Below are 20,042 nucleotides of genomic sequence, written 5' to 3' on the forward strand. Positions count from 1 at the left end.
TAATGTTTATATTATCTTACTTTATCTTACTTTATCTTATCTTATTGTGATTCCCTGTTGTCCATTTTGCAATGTATTTTGTATCTTTTGCTTTCTTTGAATTATCTCTCTATTTATATTCATATTCATACTTATTTATACTATAACTGTTACGCTGGTGTGACAAAGGAATTTCCGTTATGGGGATAAATAAAGTTTATCTTATCTTATCTTATCTTATCTTATCTTATCTTATCTTATCTTATCTTATCTTATCTTATCTTATCTTATCTTATTGTGATTCCTTGTTGTTCACTCTGCAGTCCGTTTTGTTTCTTTTGCTATCTTAATTATCCCTCTATTCATATTTATATTCATATTTATTGATGCTATAACTGTTTTGTAGCTGTGACAAAAGAATTTCTGCAATACATAAAGTTTTTGAAGTATTCAATTAAGTATTTTATCTTATCTTATCTTACGCTAACCTTTTAAATTTTAACTTAAAAATGAAGAGCAGTGATAATGTGATGTGTTTTCTCAGTTGCATTATAGGTCACAGAATGCAGCATCCAGTCAGTTTGCATCTATTATTGTCGCTCAGGTGATCCTCGTACATAAAATAAGATAAGATAAGAACAACTTTATTTATCCCGAAGGAAATTGTTGTGCCAGAGTTTCAAGCAAAACATAACAATAATAGACAATAGTCGTAAGGAGGGAGAATAAGAAATACGATAAAATATAAAGTGTCAAAGTTAAGGCTATCAAGTGTTTTAAGGTATTAAAAAGTACAAACATTTGAATTTTCCCTTCGGCTGAAGGAAGAGGAATACACCGAATATACTGAAATTTAAAGAAGCGCCTCAGAATACTGTTGTTTTTCTCCATTTTGCAGTAACCCAATTACTCCGTCATCCCACCCTCACTCTTTCAACCCGCCATCCTTCACCCCTTTGGCTCTGAATCCCCCATCTTTGTGGTAACGGGGACCCCCAGGCTCGCCTCCAACTGCCGCCACAATGCACCGGCACAAATTACATTTCGCTCACGTGGCCGAGCCCCCGGCTCCCCGGCCGCCCCCCCGTTCCCCTTTTTTCACATTTTTGCCTCTTTTCCTCTCTCGCCCCGCTTGTCCAGCGGGGTCCATCTCCCTCATATCAGCTCATTTGCCATCAAACCAAGTCCAATTCCAACTTAACCGCTTATATTTCTTCGTCCGATGCTCTCGGAGTGCCTGCGGCATCAACCCTGCGCCCGCCGCTGAGGGGAGATGAGCTGCACGTTCAGTTAACGGCTACAAATACCGTCAAAACAGTTGAAATTGACGTTCGAGGAAACGAAGAAAGAAAGAAATCCGCGTCTTACTGTCTTCTCTCCGTCTGCTTTTCATCCACGGCGGGTTGCCAAAACATCCCTCACAGCTCGCTACTCTAGTATTGTGTGTTTTAGTAAATTGAAAGTGGCTGTGATTGATGGGAACTGGTCATGTTCTGAATGCATAAACGGACAGTGATGGATTCCCGTTCGGATCAGCACTTTGTTCGGGATTGATCGGCGGCCCGGCAAAGGATCGTGCTACTTTTTAAAGTAACCCCATCGGAATCAGAAATCCCGAGCACTAGAAAAATAGAAAATGTGGGAAAAAAAAGAGAAAAAAAAAATGATTATTGTTCTTTGAACGCCGGACTAGTTTTTTGAGATGGTTTTTAATATTTCTCTTGATAGTCGCATTCCACGGCATCCGGGTCTCGTGTGGTTATCCTGGAACTCTGAACGTTTTTTCTCATCCTCGGGTCGGGAAGCGGCACGAAGCCATAGTTCCTGATTGGTAATCCAACCCTGGTCTTCAATATACTGGAACAAATTAAGAGACCGCGGCAAAATTGTTTATACTGCTGTTTATAGGTTTGTCATTCGGGACTTAATAGTAGTTCATAGAATAAAACAAAATCGGTCACAAAAAAATGTGATTTCTGTGTGGTAGTTAACACGTTCTCCACGGAGTCTGCGTGGGTTTCCTCCTCCGGCTTCTCCTTTTTCCTCTCACAGTCCAAAAAACATGCAGCGGCTTCATTAGCAAAATCAGGAAAAATGGCCAGATGTGCGAATGAGAGATTGACTGGTTGTCCGTCTGAGATCGAGCCGCGACCATTTCGGGATTGGATCCCTTCAGACGGCAGCCGGGACGGGTTCCAGCATCTTCTGCCACCCTGAGGAGGTTAAGCAGTCGTCAATGGATGGAAAGATACAAACAAACAAACATTTACCTACATATAACACAAAGGAACTGGTGATTTTGCAGTTTCTTGAATTTTTTCCAGCTGTATAAACATATATATATATACAGTATATATATGTATATGGAGAGAGAAGACATTGTGGAAAAAACACAAATTATGTGTGTGTGTGTGTGTGTGTGTGTGTGTGTGTGTGTGTGTGTGTGTTTATGTTTGTATGAGATGAGAGATAGGATGTAGTTTAATGATCGCATGCTTGGGAAATTGTTTCGCAGAAGCAGCAAGACATACTAAATATAATCTGTGTAAGTTGAAAAGGTACAAAGTAAATCTTAAAAAAGGCTCTCATATTTACTAATATGCAAGAATAAATGATGTGAAGTAGCGCAGTAACTGATTTGAGTGAGATATCATATACAGGACTGTCTCAGAAAATTAGAATATTGTGATAAAGTTCTTTATCTTCTGTAATGCATTTAAAAAAAACAAATAAACAAACAAATTTTAATATTTTGAGAAAGGATTTTTGAGTTTTCTTAAGATGTAAGCCATAATCACCAATATTAAAATAATAAAAGTCTTGCAATATTTCAGTTGATTTGTAATGAATCCAGAATATATGACATTTTTGTTTTTGTATCTGCCTTACAGAAGATAAAGAACTTTATCACAATATTCTAATTTTCTGACACAGTCCTGTATATGTTTATGTATGTATCTATGCCTATATGTATGAATATGTATATCTATATGTATGAATGTATGTTTGTATATGTATATGTATGTATGTATGTATGGATGGATGTATATGGATGTATATATATGTGTGTGTGTGTGTGTCAGATTGGACAATATATACCAAAAATAAAGAGTAAATATAGGCAACAATATTTGCTACAAATTTATAAAAGAAATGACCTCGTCAGAGAACACATAGCTCATTCTACAATATACAACTATTCTGTTGATTTCTTAGTCTATATATTTACAAATAAATATAGCAACATATCAAACAAAGAGTTTGGAACGGGATAGTTTCTATCCTGCAGAACAACAGCAGGGCATCGGAAGGACGGACTAAACAAACATGAGGCAAGATAGTGCAACATGCTCACAAGTTTGCCCGAAAAACGGAAAACAGTTTTTTTTTCTGTTTCCTTTTTTTGAGATTTCGTGGGAAGCCACTGTTTTTCATAAAAACAGAGCTTCGCGCAGCCCCCGAAAAAACTCGTGAGCCGAAGCCATGACAGCGAGATGGACGGCCCGACAATGGGGGAAATATTTCTCAATGTGGAAATTTTGTTGTTCGCCACGCTGATAATAGGCGCCGCTAAGCCGCACAATTTGATAGGGGCGTGAGGGACGTGCAGAGGACATTTATCAGTGTGACACAGGACACAATGGGCTTTGTTTGACTGGATAAATTAGTCAGAGCTCATTTGCTTTCACTGCAAAATCCTTCACAGGGCTTTTTTGTTGTGTTAATTAAGGCGGAGAAACCGTTTTGTATGTCGTTAGCGTGCGCGACAGAACCGGGGAGAGAAAGTAGATCCTTGTTATTCCTCTATCTTGCAAGCATTTAATTTTGTTTTTAGAGGATTCGTATCAGGGAATATACACACAAAAGTGTTTTTTTTTTAAATTTGGCTTTGAATATATCGTGCAAGAATGAAACGTTTTTCTCCATGTGAGCTGAACCGTTCACTTTTCGACTTTATCTATCAATCTAGCCATCTATTTTCCAACTACCAATTCATCCATTTGACTTTATTTTGGTATTGCTGATTTTTAGCGATATATGCTCCCTGGAGATAACCTCCAGACTTTATTATCAGCTATTTCAAGTCGAAAAACTTTCACTTCAAGAGAAGAGATTGTGGAAAAGCGCTGACAATGAAGTCTGTGAATTGTCTTCGGTGACGGAGCTATGATTTTCTGAAAATTTCATTTTGCGGGACTAGGTGGAAAAATACTCCAGTCCCAGTTTTAGAGAATCGCTTTATTTCGAGGGCAATCCAAATCCCAAACTCTCTGAGCCCTTGATACGGTACGGTGAGTCTGGCTGACCCCTTATTAATCACACAAATCAGCAGTCGCACAAGCTGCGAATCGCAAAGTAATGACAGTTTCACTCCAGTGCGTTCTGGATGTGCTTTTCTTTCTTTTTTTTCTTTTTTTTGAGAAACATCAGATGGTGACACAGAGCAGGACGGTGTCTAACTTTCCGTAGTCTGGTTTCTGTCATTCGCTTTTCCGCTGATGGAAGTGGTCTCTGGGCTTCTGGCTTTTTAATGCAGATTTGGCTCGACGTGATCGCGCGACGCTTTCGGCCCCAAGACGGGATTTGAAACTGATACGACATCAGCGACGCCGATTACGAAGCCTCGACTTTCATCCCCGATCTCGGCGATGACATTCATTTTTTCGTCCTCCTTTGTGTCTTTTTCGTTGCGAAGGAGGCCAAGCTGCGGGAGCTGCTGGATGTCAGCACTCTCGTCGGGAAGATGGAGAACAGGATGCTGACGGTGGTGAGCGGCACAGACATGGTCAACATCACCTACCTGAACTTCATGGCCTTCCAGGAGGAGACGGCGAAGGTACACGTTTTGCACGACAACAACAAGACGCCGTTTCATCTGCAAAAACATCTGCAAAATTGTCCCTTATCGTGTTACGGGGGTAATGTAAACGCGGTTGTCATCTGAACAGGAAAGTTCTTAGGCTGGTCATCAACACAGCAGAGTACCTGCAGGCTTCACAGTGCACGTGGTCAATTATTATTTCCTCGTCTTGCATTTGCAGCCTCATCAACCAAAACTTAATTTGTGACCATCTCCCCTCTCCAGTCCATCATGCACCATGAGTTGAGATAAGATAAGATAAGATAAGATAAGATAAGATAAGATAAGATAAGATAAGATAAGATAAGATAAGATAAGATAAGATAAGATAAGATAGGATAGGCTAGGATGGGATGGGATGGGATAGGATAAGATAAGATATGTTAACATAAGATAACATAAGCTATCATAGGATAGGATAGGATAGGATAGGATAGGATAGGATAGGATAGGATAAGATAACATAAGATAACATAAGATAACATAAGATAACGTAAGATAACATAAACTATGATAGGATAGGATGGGATGGGATGGGATGGGATGGGATAGGATAGGATAGGATAGGATAGGATAAGATAAGATAAGATAAGATAAGATAAGATAAGATAAGATAAGATAAGATAAGATAAGATAAGATAAGATAAGATAAGATAAGATAAGATAAGATAAGATGGGATGGGATGGGATGGGATAGGATAAGATAAGATATGTTAACATAAGATAACATAAGCTATCATAGGATAGGATAGGATAGGATAGGATAGGATAGGATAGGATAGGATAGGATAGGATAGGATAGGATAGGATAGGATAGGATCACATAACATAACATAAGATAACGTAAGATAACATAAACTATGATAGGATGGGATGGGATGGGATGTGATAGGATAGGATAGGATAGGATAGGATAAGATAAGATAAGATAAGATAAGATAAGATAAGATAAGATAAGATAAGCTATGATAGGATAGGATAGGATAGGATAGGATAGGATAGGATAAGATAAGATAAGATAAGATAAGATGAGATGAGATGAGATGAGATGAGATGAGATGAGATGAGATGAGATGAGATGAGATGAGATGAGATGAGATGAGATGAGATGAGATGAGATGAGATAAGATAAGATAAGATAAGATGAGATATACTTTATCGATCCCCATGGGGGAAATCCTTTTTGTCACAGCAGCGTAACAATTACAAATTATAAACAGACATTTAAGAGATAGCAAAAGACACCTGGAAATAAATAGACAGCAGTGTGAACAACAACAACAACTACAAGAAGGATAAGAATGGACAACAGAATGGAAAGGAAAAAAAAGAGTTCTGGTTGAGATATAAGTCAGATTGAACCAATAGCCACTCCTCGCTAAAAAAATTATAAAAATGATTTAATCTAACTGGCAGTTATTCTGTCTGAGAGGTAGGTGAAGCTTCAGGATTTCAAACATCCTCGTCCCTCCATGTTCTAGCTTTCCGTGTGCACCTCCCCCTGCACGCTGGAGCCGAGCCCGGCTGATATTTGATGCCCCCTTTACTATTTGTTAAATAAATGAGATTAATTGGAGCCGGAGCAAGAGGCTATCTGCAGGCGGGGGAAAAAGTCTCAAGTTCAATTCAATATATTAGGCCTTTTTTCTTTTTTTTTAAATCTTCTCTTACTCAAAATGAACACCATTGTTTTAATAAAAGACAACAATGGTCTGAGGAAAGCCTTGATCAATAAGTTGCATGTTTATTAATATGACAGAAAGAGTCTGAGGAGACCCGAGATGAGCGAAATGCAAAACAATGAAGCCATCATAATCTTGTAATGCTGGTACCAGATAGTCCCAAGGTTGTTATTTAAGCAACTTTCCATTCTTCTGTCCTTCCAGCGGGGTTGCTAGTCTTTTGATAAAGGTCAGGGCTGAGTCTTAACCGCCGGCGTCACTGTGATACTGCTTTCAAATAAAGCATGAACCAGGTGTTGGAGGAGACGGCGTCGTTTCAATTCTCCGCCGCCTTGCACTTGAATTCGGCTCTGTGTTAGCACCTGACCCTCTCTGTCTCTGTCTGTGTGTGTGTGTGTGTGTGTGTGTGTGTGTGTGTGTGTGTGTGTGTGTGGGCGTGCACATCCTTGTTTACTACAGGAATGGGCAGAAGAGCTGTTCAGCCTGGCGTCCAACCTCTTGGTACAGAACATGTCCAGAGAGGCCTGCCTTGAGAAGGCGTATGTTGTCTACACAAGCAAACACACACACACACACACACACACACACACACACACACACACATTCACACAGACATGAGAAAATAAGATCTAGCCAAAGTGTAACAAAAACATGCAAGTGCCCAAAGGAGTCTCCTGTGAGGTGAACTGGATTGTTTTTCAGCAGCAGAGGCAGAAATACAAGCATCTTTGCACGTCACACCAGAACACTGAAGTCAAAGAAAGCTTTATTGTTTATTTCTCCGCATTTACTGGACATACGGAGGACAGTCCCGTGGTGATGTTAACTCTGTAAAGTAGTAATTATAGTGTGCAGATTAACAATGCCAAAAACAATCATTGAGAAAAAACAGGAAACGGCAGCCCTGTTGTGATGCACAGGCTGGGGAATGTCATTTTTCAATGCGTTCAATGTGATAAAAAAAAAAAAAAAACATTTTAATTTGTACTGTTTTACGGTCCTGCCAGCATCACCTCTTCCATTTTAAAGTCAAAGTCAGATTTATTGTCAATTTCTCTACGTTTACTGGACATACAGACGAATTGAGTATACGTTTGAAATGCACATAATAATAATAATAATAATCATCATCATGGAGTGCAAATTAAGAGTAAAGTGCACAATGAACATGAAAGTATGAAGTATAAACTGATATTTGTTGGAATGAGAGATTTTTATTTTGGTTCCCTTTTGTACAGTTTCGTGCAAAGGTCAGTAAGTAATACCGTAATGGGATTAGTGGGATGCAGTCAGGGGAGGCAGGAGAGGCCGTGCCTCACTTGCCAATCTTGGAAAAAAAAAGTAAAATAAAAAAAAAAATGAAATGGTTTTATTTATCAGTGATTTGCACTCGAAAGGTATTTATCATTTAACCTAACCAGTTTTAGATTGTTTTGTATTCAAAATTGATGGATTTTCACATTTACTGTTCAAATACCGAGAAGAGATGTGTGGTGAGGCTGCGGACTTTTGAGCCTCAACGTAGATTATATAACAACTGCAGACTGCTAGACTGCTAGCATGCTCCGCACAAACACCGTATTGCTGTCTTTCTGTAAATGTTGAAAGACTTTTGCTATACAAACTACATTTCCAAAGTACAGTCTTTTATTGTCAACAACTACATGTGTGTTATCAGTAGGTGTGTTCTTGTGCTGAGCGATCATAAAATGGTACCAAAGAGCCAGGAAGTGAGGCACGCAGTTCTCCTGCCTCACCAGCCACTGAACGGTATACAGTGCAATAGCTGCATGATTTTCTCAGTGCAAAGTAGCAATAGTGTAAAAAAGTGGTAATGTTTTGTTATATTATCAGAGTCTAGTCGAGAGTTTTCTTTCGGGGAGGGGGTTGGGAAACCAATGATCCTTCCAGCTGTGTTCACCGCCCGCTGCAGAACTTTTCTGTTGTAGTCCAATATGCCGTAAGAATGACATGTACTCGGGTTGGATTAAGGCTCTTTTTTTGGCCATCATCTGTACTTTTATAGCAAGCAAACGCACACAAAAAAACAAAAATAAATCAGGTTTCTGCTGTGCAATGCGGTTGAAAAATGAGATGAGATGAAAGTAGATGAAAAGTCTGGTATCCTTGTTTTATGTCATGACATTTCAATTGAAATACATTTTTTGCTGCCACTGAGCATGTTGAGGAACCACATGGTTTGTTTTGTTAATTAAAAAAAAAAAGGGGACTCTTTATTCAGTCCAAATAATGGTACAGGCTTGAAGATTTTAGCCCGATGCAATTTGATCAGTGTTAGCATTAGCCTTGGTCGTGATCGTCCTGATCGGCTGTTAGTCGGATCAATATGGAAAGCCTATCAATCCTCCCGACACTTGAGATATTTATATTTATTTTTCCCAAGGATTCATTCTCTGTGAGTTTTCGAGAGAGAACGACGTCATCTGTAATGACTGCAGGCGCTGCAGTAGTTAGCAAGAACACCTGAAACAGATGCACTAAAATACAAAAGGGAATTTTACAAGCATCTGCCATAAGTCGGGATTTTTTAATCAAAATTCTAGACTATCTAGAACGTAAATAGCTTCATTTCCTGAGTGAAAGGCCTTCAGCTGCAGAGACACAGCAGGTGGGGAGGGTTAGATTACTCCTGAAATGCTTTGTTGGTTTTTGGATTCCACGGAAGGCTGCTGCCTTTCCATAAAGGTGTTCCCAATAAGGGCTCATTAACATACATACTGGTTTGAAGTCAAATCCTGTTATATTTTTATAATTTACAAAAAAAATCTTGACAATATATTTTGTATCAACCTCTGGAATCACACAGCAAACAAGGAAACAAAATATCCACTGTATTGACTGTTTAATTCACCAGCCTGGAGGCTGCAAAAGTCTATGGCCCTTCAAAATGACTCGAATTTCTCTCAAAAATTCTCTCAAAAATGTTGAATTTCTCAAAAAAAGAAAAGAAAAGGATAGTTTATCCCATTAAAATGTTAATTAAAAGCTTTAAAAATGCAGTATTTGACCAGCATTCAATGACAAGCGATCAGTCATGTCACTGATTTCATTCACAAAATTTTTGTACTTATTTGAAATATTTTTTCCCCTCCAGATTTTTAGTAATGTATTGTCCAATTTTTACAAATTATTTATTTTTTCATCCTTTTACTTTGTTTTGGTGGCTCATTATTTTTTTGTGATTTTTTTTTTTTTTTTGTCTTTTTTAGTTTTTAGTTTTTTGGAATCAGAATATTTTCAACATTTTAATAAGCAACTTCATTCTAGCTATTTTTAATTCACAACGCAGTTAGCCGTGCCCAGGGGCTTCATGCATTCTCAATACTCTCCTTTGTGGGCTTTTCTTTAATTTTTAATCGTCTTTAAGCCTATGTGAATACTGATTGAGACCGTTGCTGTTGAGTTTACACTGAAAGAGACGCAGTGTGCAAACACACATTACACACATGCTTGTTTGTTTAGCCGTTCATGCTGGTTTGGAAGCTGCGGCTAATTTGCAATAAAAGAGGTCCGTCGGTCGAAAACGGTGTGTGTGAGGAAAAGGGGGGGGGGGGGCGGACATCAACGCTGTTGATCTTGGATCTGGGCAACTATTATCTTGATTTTGCTGCGTTCAAAAAGTGGAATTAAAGCCCCCCTTTAATTTCTGACGTGAGTTTCGGGTGTGATATATATCAATATCCAAAATGGCGTCTGAATATGATGATCCTCATGATTTTCAGTATTTCCCATCTAATGTTCAGACAAAAAAAATATCTTCCTTTCATGCATGTCGATACACTGAATGCTCATTTATATCATTTCTCGTCGAAGTTTTTCATGACGCCTCTGGCGACTGCATTTTATAGATGCGGATAACGAAGCCCGCGGTGGCCTTGATGGATTTTCGATCTACGGCACGAATCCAGCCGGCGGCCGCTGTCAGTTCATTTCTAAAAAAATGTGGCGCTTTCTAATCAATCAGCTTCATGCCTCCTCCGGTCGCGTGTCATGCATGTGTCTGAAATCTTCCAGGAGATGCGAGGCGATGCGAGCTGAGCGGCTCACAGCTGCCTCTCCTCCGCTGCGAGCCTCCTCGCGGGGAGTGAACTTAAAATATGAATGCGCCGCCGCACCGCACCGCACCGAAAGTATCTCCTGCCAGAGCCGGTGGTTTGATGTTTATCAGCAAACAGAAGCTATTAATGCTCACCCCTGAGGAGCGTAATTGACTTATGAGACAATAAAAGCGCAGACAGAATTCAGTCGAGCCGACCGGCACAAGATTCCCGGTCACGCTAGTTTCTCTCGGCAGCAGTTTGCGCTCGCCTGCCTCGCAAATAAAGCAGTTTTTCATCATCATGACTTAAACATGAGGAGGTTTTATTTCTTATGTGAAGCTGAAGTTCCACCGCATGTAATAAATTCTCAACATTTGGACTCGTGGCTGTTATATTTTGTGGGCGGGGGCGATGGTTATAAAATATCTTAATGTAAAACCGTCACTGGAATGTTTTTATTTTGTTTTGTCAATGAATTCAGAACTATGTTTAGATTAATAGTGCTAGCTCAATAAAGGGAAATATTTGTTTGCTCAATACGATGATAATATGGGCAATATTTGAATTGCTGTGAACCATTGAAATATAGTCAAAAGGGCAATTTATTTTTATAATTTCAAAAGGTGTTTACATGTTGTATCATATGAATGTTTGCGTTGGATTTTGGTTATTTAGCGCCTTTAAAACATTTGAACAGCAGCTGTAGTCGGTGTTAGCAACAGACATCCAGAGTTCATCAACATCTAAACAATGTTGGTGTCCAACTCGACATGTAGACACAAAGTGCTTTCACACATGAAAAACTGCAGGTGCGCACACACACACACACACACACACACACACACACAATGATACCTGTACACCTGTCAGAGACAGATATATTTTAGCTTATAATCGCTACGGTAATAAAAAAGGCGGCAAGTAGGAAAACCAGTCAATGGGCAGGAGAAGTGGTTATTTGTATAAGTGTGATGGGATGAACCAAAGTATGGCAGAGAATTTGATCAAAGTTCAGTGCCACATTTTATGTGAAGGTATTCATAAATATTTATAAGACATCTTGGTCCAATTTGCACAGAATGAAGTGCAGGAAGAGGTTGGATAACCTACGAAAGGGGGAAAAAAAAATGGCTTTCGTGAAGCCGCACTCACAACGTTGTCAAAACATTCATTCATTACTGAGCCTCATGTTTTTCTGATCGAGGAAGAGCGGGAAAGGGCAGAAAAGGACGCCAAATTACCCACAATCCACCGTGGAACAAAAGAAAAACAAAAACTAATATCGTGACACGGTAGCGCATTTGCAGATGGATTTTTTATGAAATAGATTATTGATACAGCTTATTAATCCAGACTTAAGATCCCAGATAACCTCCTTTATTTTTACGGATCACATGAGATCATGCTAATCCAGTGCGAACAAGGCTTTACAAGCATATGTCGTTTCATCGCATGATTCGCAACTGTCGCCTGCCGTTTTGCGCGTCTTCAACTTCAAGTCCAGTCGAATTGTTCATTATCTTTCAAGTTTCATTAGAATTGAAAAGTCGTTTCGACGTCACTGTTTTGAAATATAGCGAAACGCTTTTTAATGTCTTAAAAACCTCATCTGGATGCTGTTTGGGAAGGAAACAGGAAACAAAATAAGTCCCGGCGGGTCCTCAAATGGCTGTTTGACACAAGATGTTCTTTTGAGATCGATATATTGGGGATGAGTCCAATCCTCTGGCTAAAAACTCCTTGTATGGATTTCGGATCGAGTTTCCGTGTTTAACTATGCGACGACCTGCGAGTTGATAACGATCCAGGCTTTCAGCGAATCACCGGCCGAGTTTCGCCGGTCATCCGGAGCCAGAACTCGAAATGGGAGTCGTGAAAAGCAACTGTGTTCATGGAACACTCTGCAACAAACCCTAAAATTAGATGCCCTCCCCTCTGCCGCTGTTTTTAAACATTTGGTTAAAAATCTATGTACTGCCAATTGCACTTGTTTTTAGCTTTATCCACTGCCCTTGTACTTTTTAATCTGATCTCATTTTTTACTTGTTTCGAGTTTTATCTACTGCTTCCGTACTGTCTTTAATTTAATCACATTTTCACCTGTTTTCGTTTATCTCCTGTTTTTTATTTTGATCTCATTTTATTGTTGTGCTGTGCTCTGCTTTGTTTGTAAACTTTTCGACCCTGAAAATGAGGGAGACCTCAGTGGTCTTACAAGTATAAATAAAGGTTATTATTATTATTATTATTAACTGTGGTTTAGTGTCGAACGGCTGGAAAGATCGGCAGTAAGCGAGATGAAAAAGGATGCAAGGAAATAAGATCCGCTCACACACGGGCCGGGACTCCGGGAAATACTCATTTATTGGCATAAAATTTCATCTTTTAAATCTACGTAGCCCTTTCCTTTCATTTTTCTTGATTAGAAAAATCAAGAAAAAGAAATACCAAACGTCGAGTGTAACAGTCATCGGTGACTTTGCTTGTGGCAGCCAGTCTGCCCTGTGCAGTGGACACTGTAATGGATATTAATTATTAGCCAGTGGCCACTTAAAACCGAGCCTGTAATGACGGCTCCTGTTGCAGCCGAACTATTTATAGCCGGGCCGGCGCTGCTTCTGTCGCTGCTGCACCGACTCCACGTTTGCCAATGTAAGACTTTCAGGGATTAGCACCAGCGCTAACTACATGTAACTCCCAGCATCCATAGCATTTGCAGCATCTCCCGTATTAATGTTCCCCGCCGACAGTCCCGGACATCCGTCACATTTCCACACTCACGAAAACACTACATTTGAACAAATGCAATTTTGTCGTGTTTTTTTCAGATAGATAAACTGCTTATTGAATGGCGTGTAATGTGCGTGCTCTGTCCGATGCAGATACACTCGACTGAAGCTGCAGCTCAACCCCGAGGGACGAATCCCTGTCAAGAAGTAAGCCTCTCTGACTCATCCCTCTCTCTTCCCCCTGTAATCAATTCATGTCTGTCTTTGGCTTCTCTCATGACGGTGTTTATATATATATCCATTTATACGTATTGTCTTTCTGAACCGCCGTCTGGACGATCATTACGTTGTCCTCCTTTCTTACAACCCCTGTGTGCAAAATAATCGCAGGTGTTGACATGTAAACAATTCTTGTCACGGCGACTGGACTTGTATTTCTTCGTGTAACATTTATGGTAACATGTAAACAATACAAGTTAGGATGAAGTAAACAGTGACCAATTCTCAAAAGAGGAAGAAAAAAAATTGTGTGTATGACAAGGTGCCAAGAAAGGAACTCTGGTATTATATGAGGAAGTCTGGAGAGTTTGAGAAGTATGTTAGACTGGTGCAGGACATGTATGCTCTCGCTGTGAAGAAAAAAAAAAAAGTAGCATAAAAGGTCTCCAGAGTGTTCATCTGTCTGAAATGCAAAACTGGGAAAGCCCGGGAATCTGATCTGTCACACCATGTTCTCTCTGGAATGTCCGCTCACAGTTTGCTCCCGTCTTGAACATTTAACTTTGTATTTTAGAGCCTTTTGGAGACTTGACTTAAAAATAGAAACACGTTGGAATTCAATACATTTGTGTTTGTTTGTTTTTCCAGAGATAATGCAACTCAGATTCACTGTGAAACCGTCTTTTGAGGAGTTTATTATTGGGTTTGGTTCCTTTAAGCTCGTGCTGCGTTGCTGCCCTTCCTGCTAATTGGAAATGATGCACTTGCAGGTTATTTTGAATCTGCTTCTGCTGGAACAAAACGCTGGGAGCGATAGCGGCCAATGAAATGAATACCCTGCGCAGCAGATGAAGATGGGTTGATTGAATACATTTCGGAAATCAAAACCCACCGTGTCACACAAACCGAAACCTTACTGCTGTACGTAGCAAATTTAATGTTAGCAAGTGCCAGAAATAACTTCATACTTGATTTATGGCAAATTTAGAGGTATTACTGTAAGTCGCTCTTTTTTCAAATCAAGCTAATGGGTGTTATTTTTTTTTATATCTGCTTTGAGACTGCCAATAGAGAAGGCCAGAGGGAGCTGCATTGTGTGTATGACAAGGTGCCAAGAAAGGAACTCTGGTATTATATGAGGAAGTCTGGAGAGTTTGAGAAGTATGTTAGACTGGTGCAGGACATGTATGCTCTCGCTGTGAGACAGTGGTGCGCTGTGCTGTAGGGGTTACAGAGAAGTTCAAGGTGGAGGTGGGACTCCATCAGGGATCAGGTCTGAGTTCCTTCTTGTTCCCAGTGGGGATGGAGAGACTGACAGATGAGGAATCTCCATGGACCATGATGTTTGCAGATGACATTGTGATCTGTAACGGGAGCAGAGAACAGGTTGAGGAAAATCTAGAGAGGTGGAGGTATGCTCTGGAAAGGAGAGGAATGAAAGTTCGTTGCAGCAAGACAGAATATATGTGTGTGAATGAGAGGAACTCAGTTGGAACTGTGACAGGCTACAGGTCTAGATGAAGACCAAAGAGAAGATTTATGGACGTCTTGAGAGAGGATATGAAGGTGGTTGGTGTGAGAGAGGAGGATCCAGAAAATAAGGTTAGATGGAGAAGGTTGATTGGCTGTGGGACCCCTGAAGGGAAAAGCCCAAAGGAGAAGATTGTGAGTGTAGAATTGGTAAAATATCAAATGCACAGGTAAGTATACGATCAGGACCAGGTTATTGCAACGCATTGTTGGGCTTTTAATGGAAAATAAACGAGTTTTGTGTATATATAGAAGTCTCTCCTAAGACAAACCCCTGTTGTTCTACCGCTTAGCTCCATATATGCTCGAACGGGACAGGATTTCATTTTATTTTTTTTATGCATCTCAGCTCCGATTTTTTTTTTTTTTCTTCCGCTCTTTGAGAAGCCAACTCTCTCCGGTCCCAGGAGTCGCGTTGAGCTCTTAAGTAAGCAAACGTCGAACCTCTGTGATAACCCCTGCTCAGAGCCGCCGAGCAAAACAGCGGGTGTCACCGCAGAAAGGCAGGAAGACGCTCCTTGTTGTTTAGGGAATTAACCTCCTCACTGGGAGGACATGTCAGCTCGACTAATGTCAGCTTGACTCTGCGCTCCCGCCGTGCATGCTGTATGTGCTCACGCATCTGCTCGCGCATTCCTTGCGCTTGTAATTAAAACAGACCACAGCCGATGGAAACAGCCAGGAGTAGCCGGAAGCTACCGTGCTAGCGCTGCGTCCCATTTATTGTTCAAATATGGTGAACTAATAGAAGCACGCAGCGCTCAGCAGAGTTCGGAGATATATCGATACTCTTTTTTAATTTTTTTTTATTTTAATTTTTTTCACTTATTTATTACGAAAAAAGGTTTTTGTAGCACGAGTCTTTCTGAGAAATGTTAATGAACGTTGTAATGGATAGCGATTATGATAATAGCGAGTTTAATGATCACCATAAGAGGGAGGAAGCGTGGATGAAAGTTTATGTGCTCGTCTTTGCCATTTGTCTTGTAATTGTGTTTGTAAAGAACAGCATGCATTAGCATTTTTATGTGAACAACATGTTGCCATCTGGAGGTCTAATACTGCTGGATTCATATTGTGTGATTTGTATAATTTAATTGCTTTGTGTAATTTCAAAGATCATCAACTAAAAAAAAAAAAAGTTCTCATTTGTGGACGTAACGTTTTAATCCAATCTACTCGTGCAAAGAACCCATCAGAGACCACGTGTTTTGTGTCTTCTCATTCTGTAGGGATGAGTTTTTAATTATTTATATACCTTTATCAAAAGCTATTAACAAACCTGTTTTCGGATAAAAAAAAAAACAATTCTCTAAGTTCTGTATAAATGCATTAGTTTCAATCGATATTATCGGTCATAATAAGTTATCTGTCTTTCAATGATATTCAGGAATCTAATTATTATAATTAGTATATCTATTAATTCATCTTTTTATTAATTCATCCATCTGTTCCTTATTTTAAGGAAGGAGCAGCTCATTTTCTTTTGACAGCTAATTTTCTGATGATTCTTAAGGAGGTTCTCTCTCACCTCACCTTTTCTATAAATTATTGATTACGTTCATGCACTTAACAGATAATTATGCTGCTTTTCAGCTGATTCTAAGTCATATATTTACTTACTTTTATGTCACTTTTTGCAGACGAATCGCTCATTTCTAAAATAATGAGTTCTTAAAGTGATTTTCTGCCGATTTACACCCGTCATTTACTTTACATATTCAAATCAACAAAGCAATGAAAAGACTTTTGCAAAAAAAAAAAAAAAAAAAAAAAAGGAAATCATTGACAATATGGGATATATTTATAATCATATTTCGTGGACATGATTCAGCAATGCAAAGATAAAATAAATGTAGGGTTTTATACTTACTATAAATCGCACAGGATGTTCTAATTGACCAGCCGTAATGGTTTCATCCCGTTGGCACGCCATGTGAAGGTTTCTGTGATCACTCAAAAATATATATATATATACACACACACACGCACACACACACACACACAAGTATATATATGTATGTATAACTTCTTGTCCCCGCAGTATCTTCAGGATATTCTCAGCTGACAGGAAGCGAGTGGAAACAGCCCTGGAAAACTGTAACCTCCCTTCTGGCAGAGTAAGACACCAAAATACTGCACAAAATACACCAAAATTCCCTGCTTTTGTTCCCGAGTGTTGATCTTTTTTACCAAAACTGCCGTCACGGCCTCTCATCGTTTACTTTCATTCACCTCGCCGGCCATCAACGCGTCAACAGATGACAATACCTTTTTCGGATCGTCTCCCCCAGCCCAGTTTCCGAGCAATTTAGCCTGGGTTTTAACTAAGCAAATACGCCCCGGGGAGCGGTAAATAGGGCAAAATCTGTTATCTTTACCTCTCAGATACCACGTGGGAGGATCTGCCCCCTCATGCATGGAGGTGTTAACATTCCCCCGACAGAGTAATCCCCGTGTTCTCGCCGCCGCGACAACTGTACGCGTGTTCGGACGTGGAGGGAAGCGGCTAAAAGCAGCACATGAAGGGAACGTACTCGTACATTGGCGTCGGAGCCGGCTTCTGAACACAGATGCAGCAAATTCACACACACACACACGCGCGCGCGCGCGGAAGCGCAAACACAGTCGACACCAAGCGACGGCTAATTAGCACACAGAGAGCGAGATGTAAAAAACTTGTTGCCTTGTAAAAGTCCGATGGGATTTGTTTCTTGTTTCAACATGCTCATAATTACATCTAAATGGAAGAGCTGTTAATCTCTCATTCTCAGGCACAAGTAAGCGTGCACGCGCGCACACACACACACACATACACACACACAGAATACAGCGTATGAAGCTTTGTGGAATGAGTCATTCCAAAGGCTAATGGCGGCGGGGCTTAACCTGCATCGCGTCCCATTTCGCCTTCTCATCCCTTTCCCTTTTCAAAGAGTTTATTTCTGTTCGCCGGCCTCCCGCGGCGTCCGATGTCTCCATCTACGCCGTTTGGCTCCCAAATCCCCGTCGAAACATGTTTACTTTAAACAAATTCCCAGGCGGGCCTTTCCTGTGGGTCACGTGCTCTCGAAATGAATACATTTCATTATTTTCGGAGGGAGGATAAAGATCGGCGCACCTTTTTTTTTTCCTGGAAAACCAACGCATTTTAGATCAAAATGCGAGGGCGCAGACGACCCCCATGATTATTGACACAAAAAGTCAGACGGGAAGGCCGGTTTGAAAAATAATTTAACAGGCCGCAAAATTAGTAAATGCCGCATATGACCGAAGGAGTGTCACCGTTTAATATTTCAACCGTACAAATGATGGATTTTTAGACTCTGAAGCAGCCGCTGCGCCTCAAGAGGTGTTTCAGATTCCGAACCTCGAGCTCGAGTCTACGTTTGAGTATTCTGTGTTTCCCCTTTTTGCTCTCCTCTGCTCCAGAATGACTCCATTCCCCAAGAAGACTTCACCCCGGAGGTCTACGGCATGTTTCTGAGCAACATTTGCCCCAGACCAGAGCTGGACCACATCTTCTCCGACGTGTAAGGAACACGTTTTCTGTGTTATTTGGAATAAAAGCGGCTGACAGTAACTTCTCAAACTGACGATAACTGACTGCGTTTCGTGTCTTTGCGGCTTCAAAACACCATCTCGTCCGGCGAGGTCCACGAAAAACATTCACTCGGGACGGGAACGCGTTTTGTTCTTGTGACTCTCGGAGTCCTTGTGGCTTTTTGTGATGCAGAAGCAAAATCTGCCCCCCGGCGTCTCGGGGGAATCAGACGGTCAGCTCGGGCAGCGTGCAAGCGAACCACCACGGAGTCATAAATCTAGATTTTAATCACAGTTAAGTGAGTTGTCATAAGAGCCAGGAGGATATAAAGATGATAAATAATCGTAACAGGCTTCTGAATGAAAACCCCTGTCATGAAATCTCATAGTTTACTCAACGGTACAGTTTCTCTCCTTCTGCAAATCTCTTAATCACTTTGATTACCCCGAATCCTCCCGCCCAACAGGAATTCAATCCCCGGTGGCCGTTGGATTTCCCAACATGCTTGACTGTACATGTATGACGCATTCGTCATATTAGACTGCATGTCACTGCAGCTGGCATACTGGATTTGGAAAAAAAAATAAAAAAATTATATAATCCAAATCCAGTCCAATCCAGTCCAATCCAATCCATATATTTATATATATATACATATATATATACTGGATTTGATTATATATTTAAATTTTTATTTTTCATGTATGTATATATAATATATATACACACACTGGATTTGATTATATATATTTATATTTTTTTATTTTTCATTTATATATGTAATTTTTTTTATGCATGTATTTTTGTGTATACTGGATTAGAAAGAAGATAAATAAATGATTAATATATATATATATATGTATATATACATATATATATATATAGGATTTGCTTATGTATATTTATGTTTTATTTTTCATGTATATATATATATATATTTTTTTTTTTTTTTCCAAATCTTTTATTATATATAACAACAATAAGAAATATTATATATAACAATTTTGTTTTATACATATATATATATATATATATATATATATATATATATATATATTTATTTATTTTTTTCAAATCCAGTATATATTTTCCAGAGTTCAGGCCCCAATTTTTTTTACACTATGAACGCTTAAACAATGATGGGGCTAATTTATGGATTTTTTTGTGGGGGGCTATACGAGCTTCACGCCACCAAAAATAAAAATTTTAATCTATATATATATAATCCAAATCCAATATATATATAATATATATACACACACTGGATTTGATTGTGTTTATTTATATTTTTTTATTTTTCATATATATATATGTAATTTTTTACAGCGTGCAAGCGAACCACCACGGAGTCATAAATCTAGATTTTAATCACAGTTAAGTGAGTTGTCATAAGAGCCAGGAGGATATAAAGATGATAAATAATCGTAACGGGCTTCT

The 20,042-nt window shown here is 39.6% G+C and overlaps 1 protein-coding gene across 3 annotated transcripts in view; it reads left to right on the top strand.

Annotated features, from left to right (window-relative positions):
• Nucleotides 1-20,042, top strand: part of plcb1l (phospholipase C beta 1-like) — a 189,453-nt gene that overhangs the window by 90,213 nt on the left and 79,198 nt on the right. For all 3 annotated transcript variants that reach the window (XR_015107685.1, XM_086166987.1, XM_086166988.1), the window contains exons 4-8: nt 4,676-4,816; nt 6,982-7,061; nt 13,466-13,519; nt 17,106-17,181; nt 18,494-18,594. Coding sequence is in view for 2 of the 3 variants with exons in the window: in XM_086166987.1 (XP_086023113.1) it covers nt 4,676-4,816; nt 6,982-7,061; nt 13,466-13,519; nt 17,106-17,181; nt 18,494-18,594 (452 nt within the window). In the remaining variant the exon portion in view is untranslated. The remainder of the gene's footprint in view (nt 1-4,675; nt 4,817-6,981; nt 7,062-13,465; nt 13,520-17,105; nt 17,182-18,493; nt 18,595-20,042) is intronic.

Source organism: Fistularia commersonii, chromosome 20, assembly GCF_037954325.1.
Source record: "Fistularia commersonii isolate RoL2024-O1a breed Wild chromosome 20, RoL_Fcom_v1.0, whole genome shotgun sequence".
NCBI lineage: Eukaryota > Metazoa > Chordata > Actinopteri > Syngnathiformes > Fistulariidae > Fistularia > Fistularia commersonii.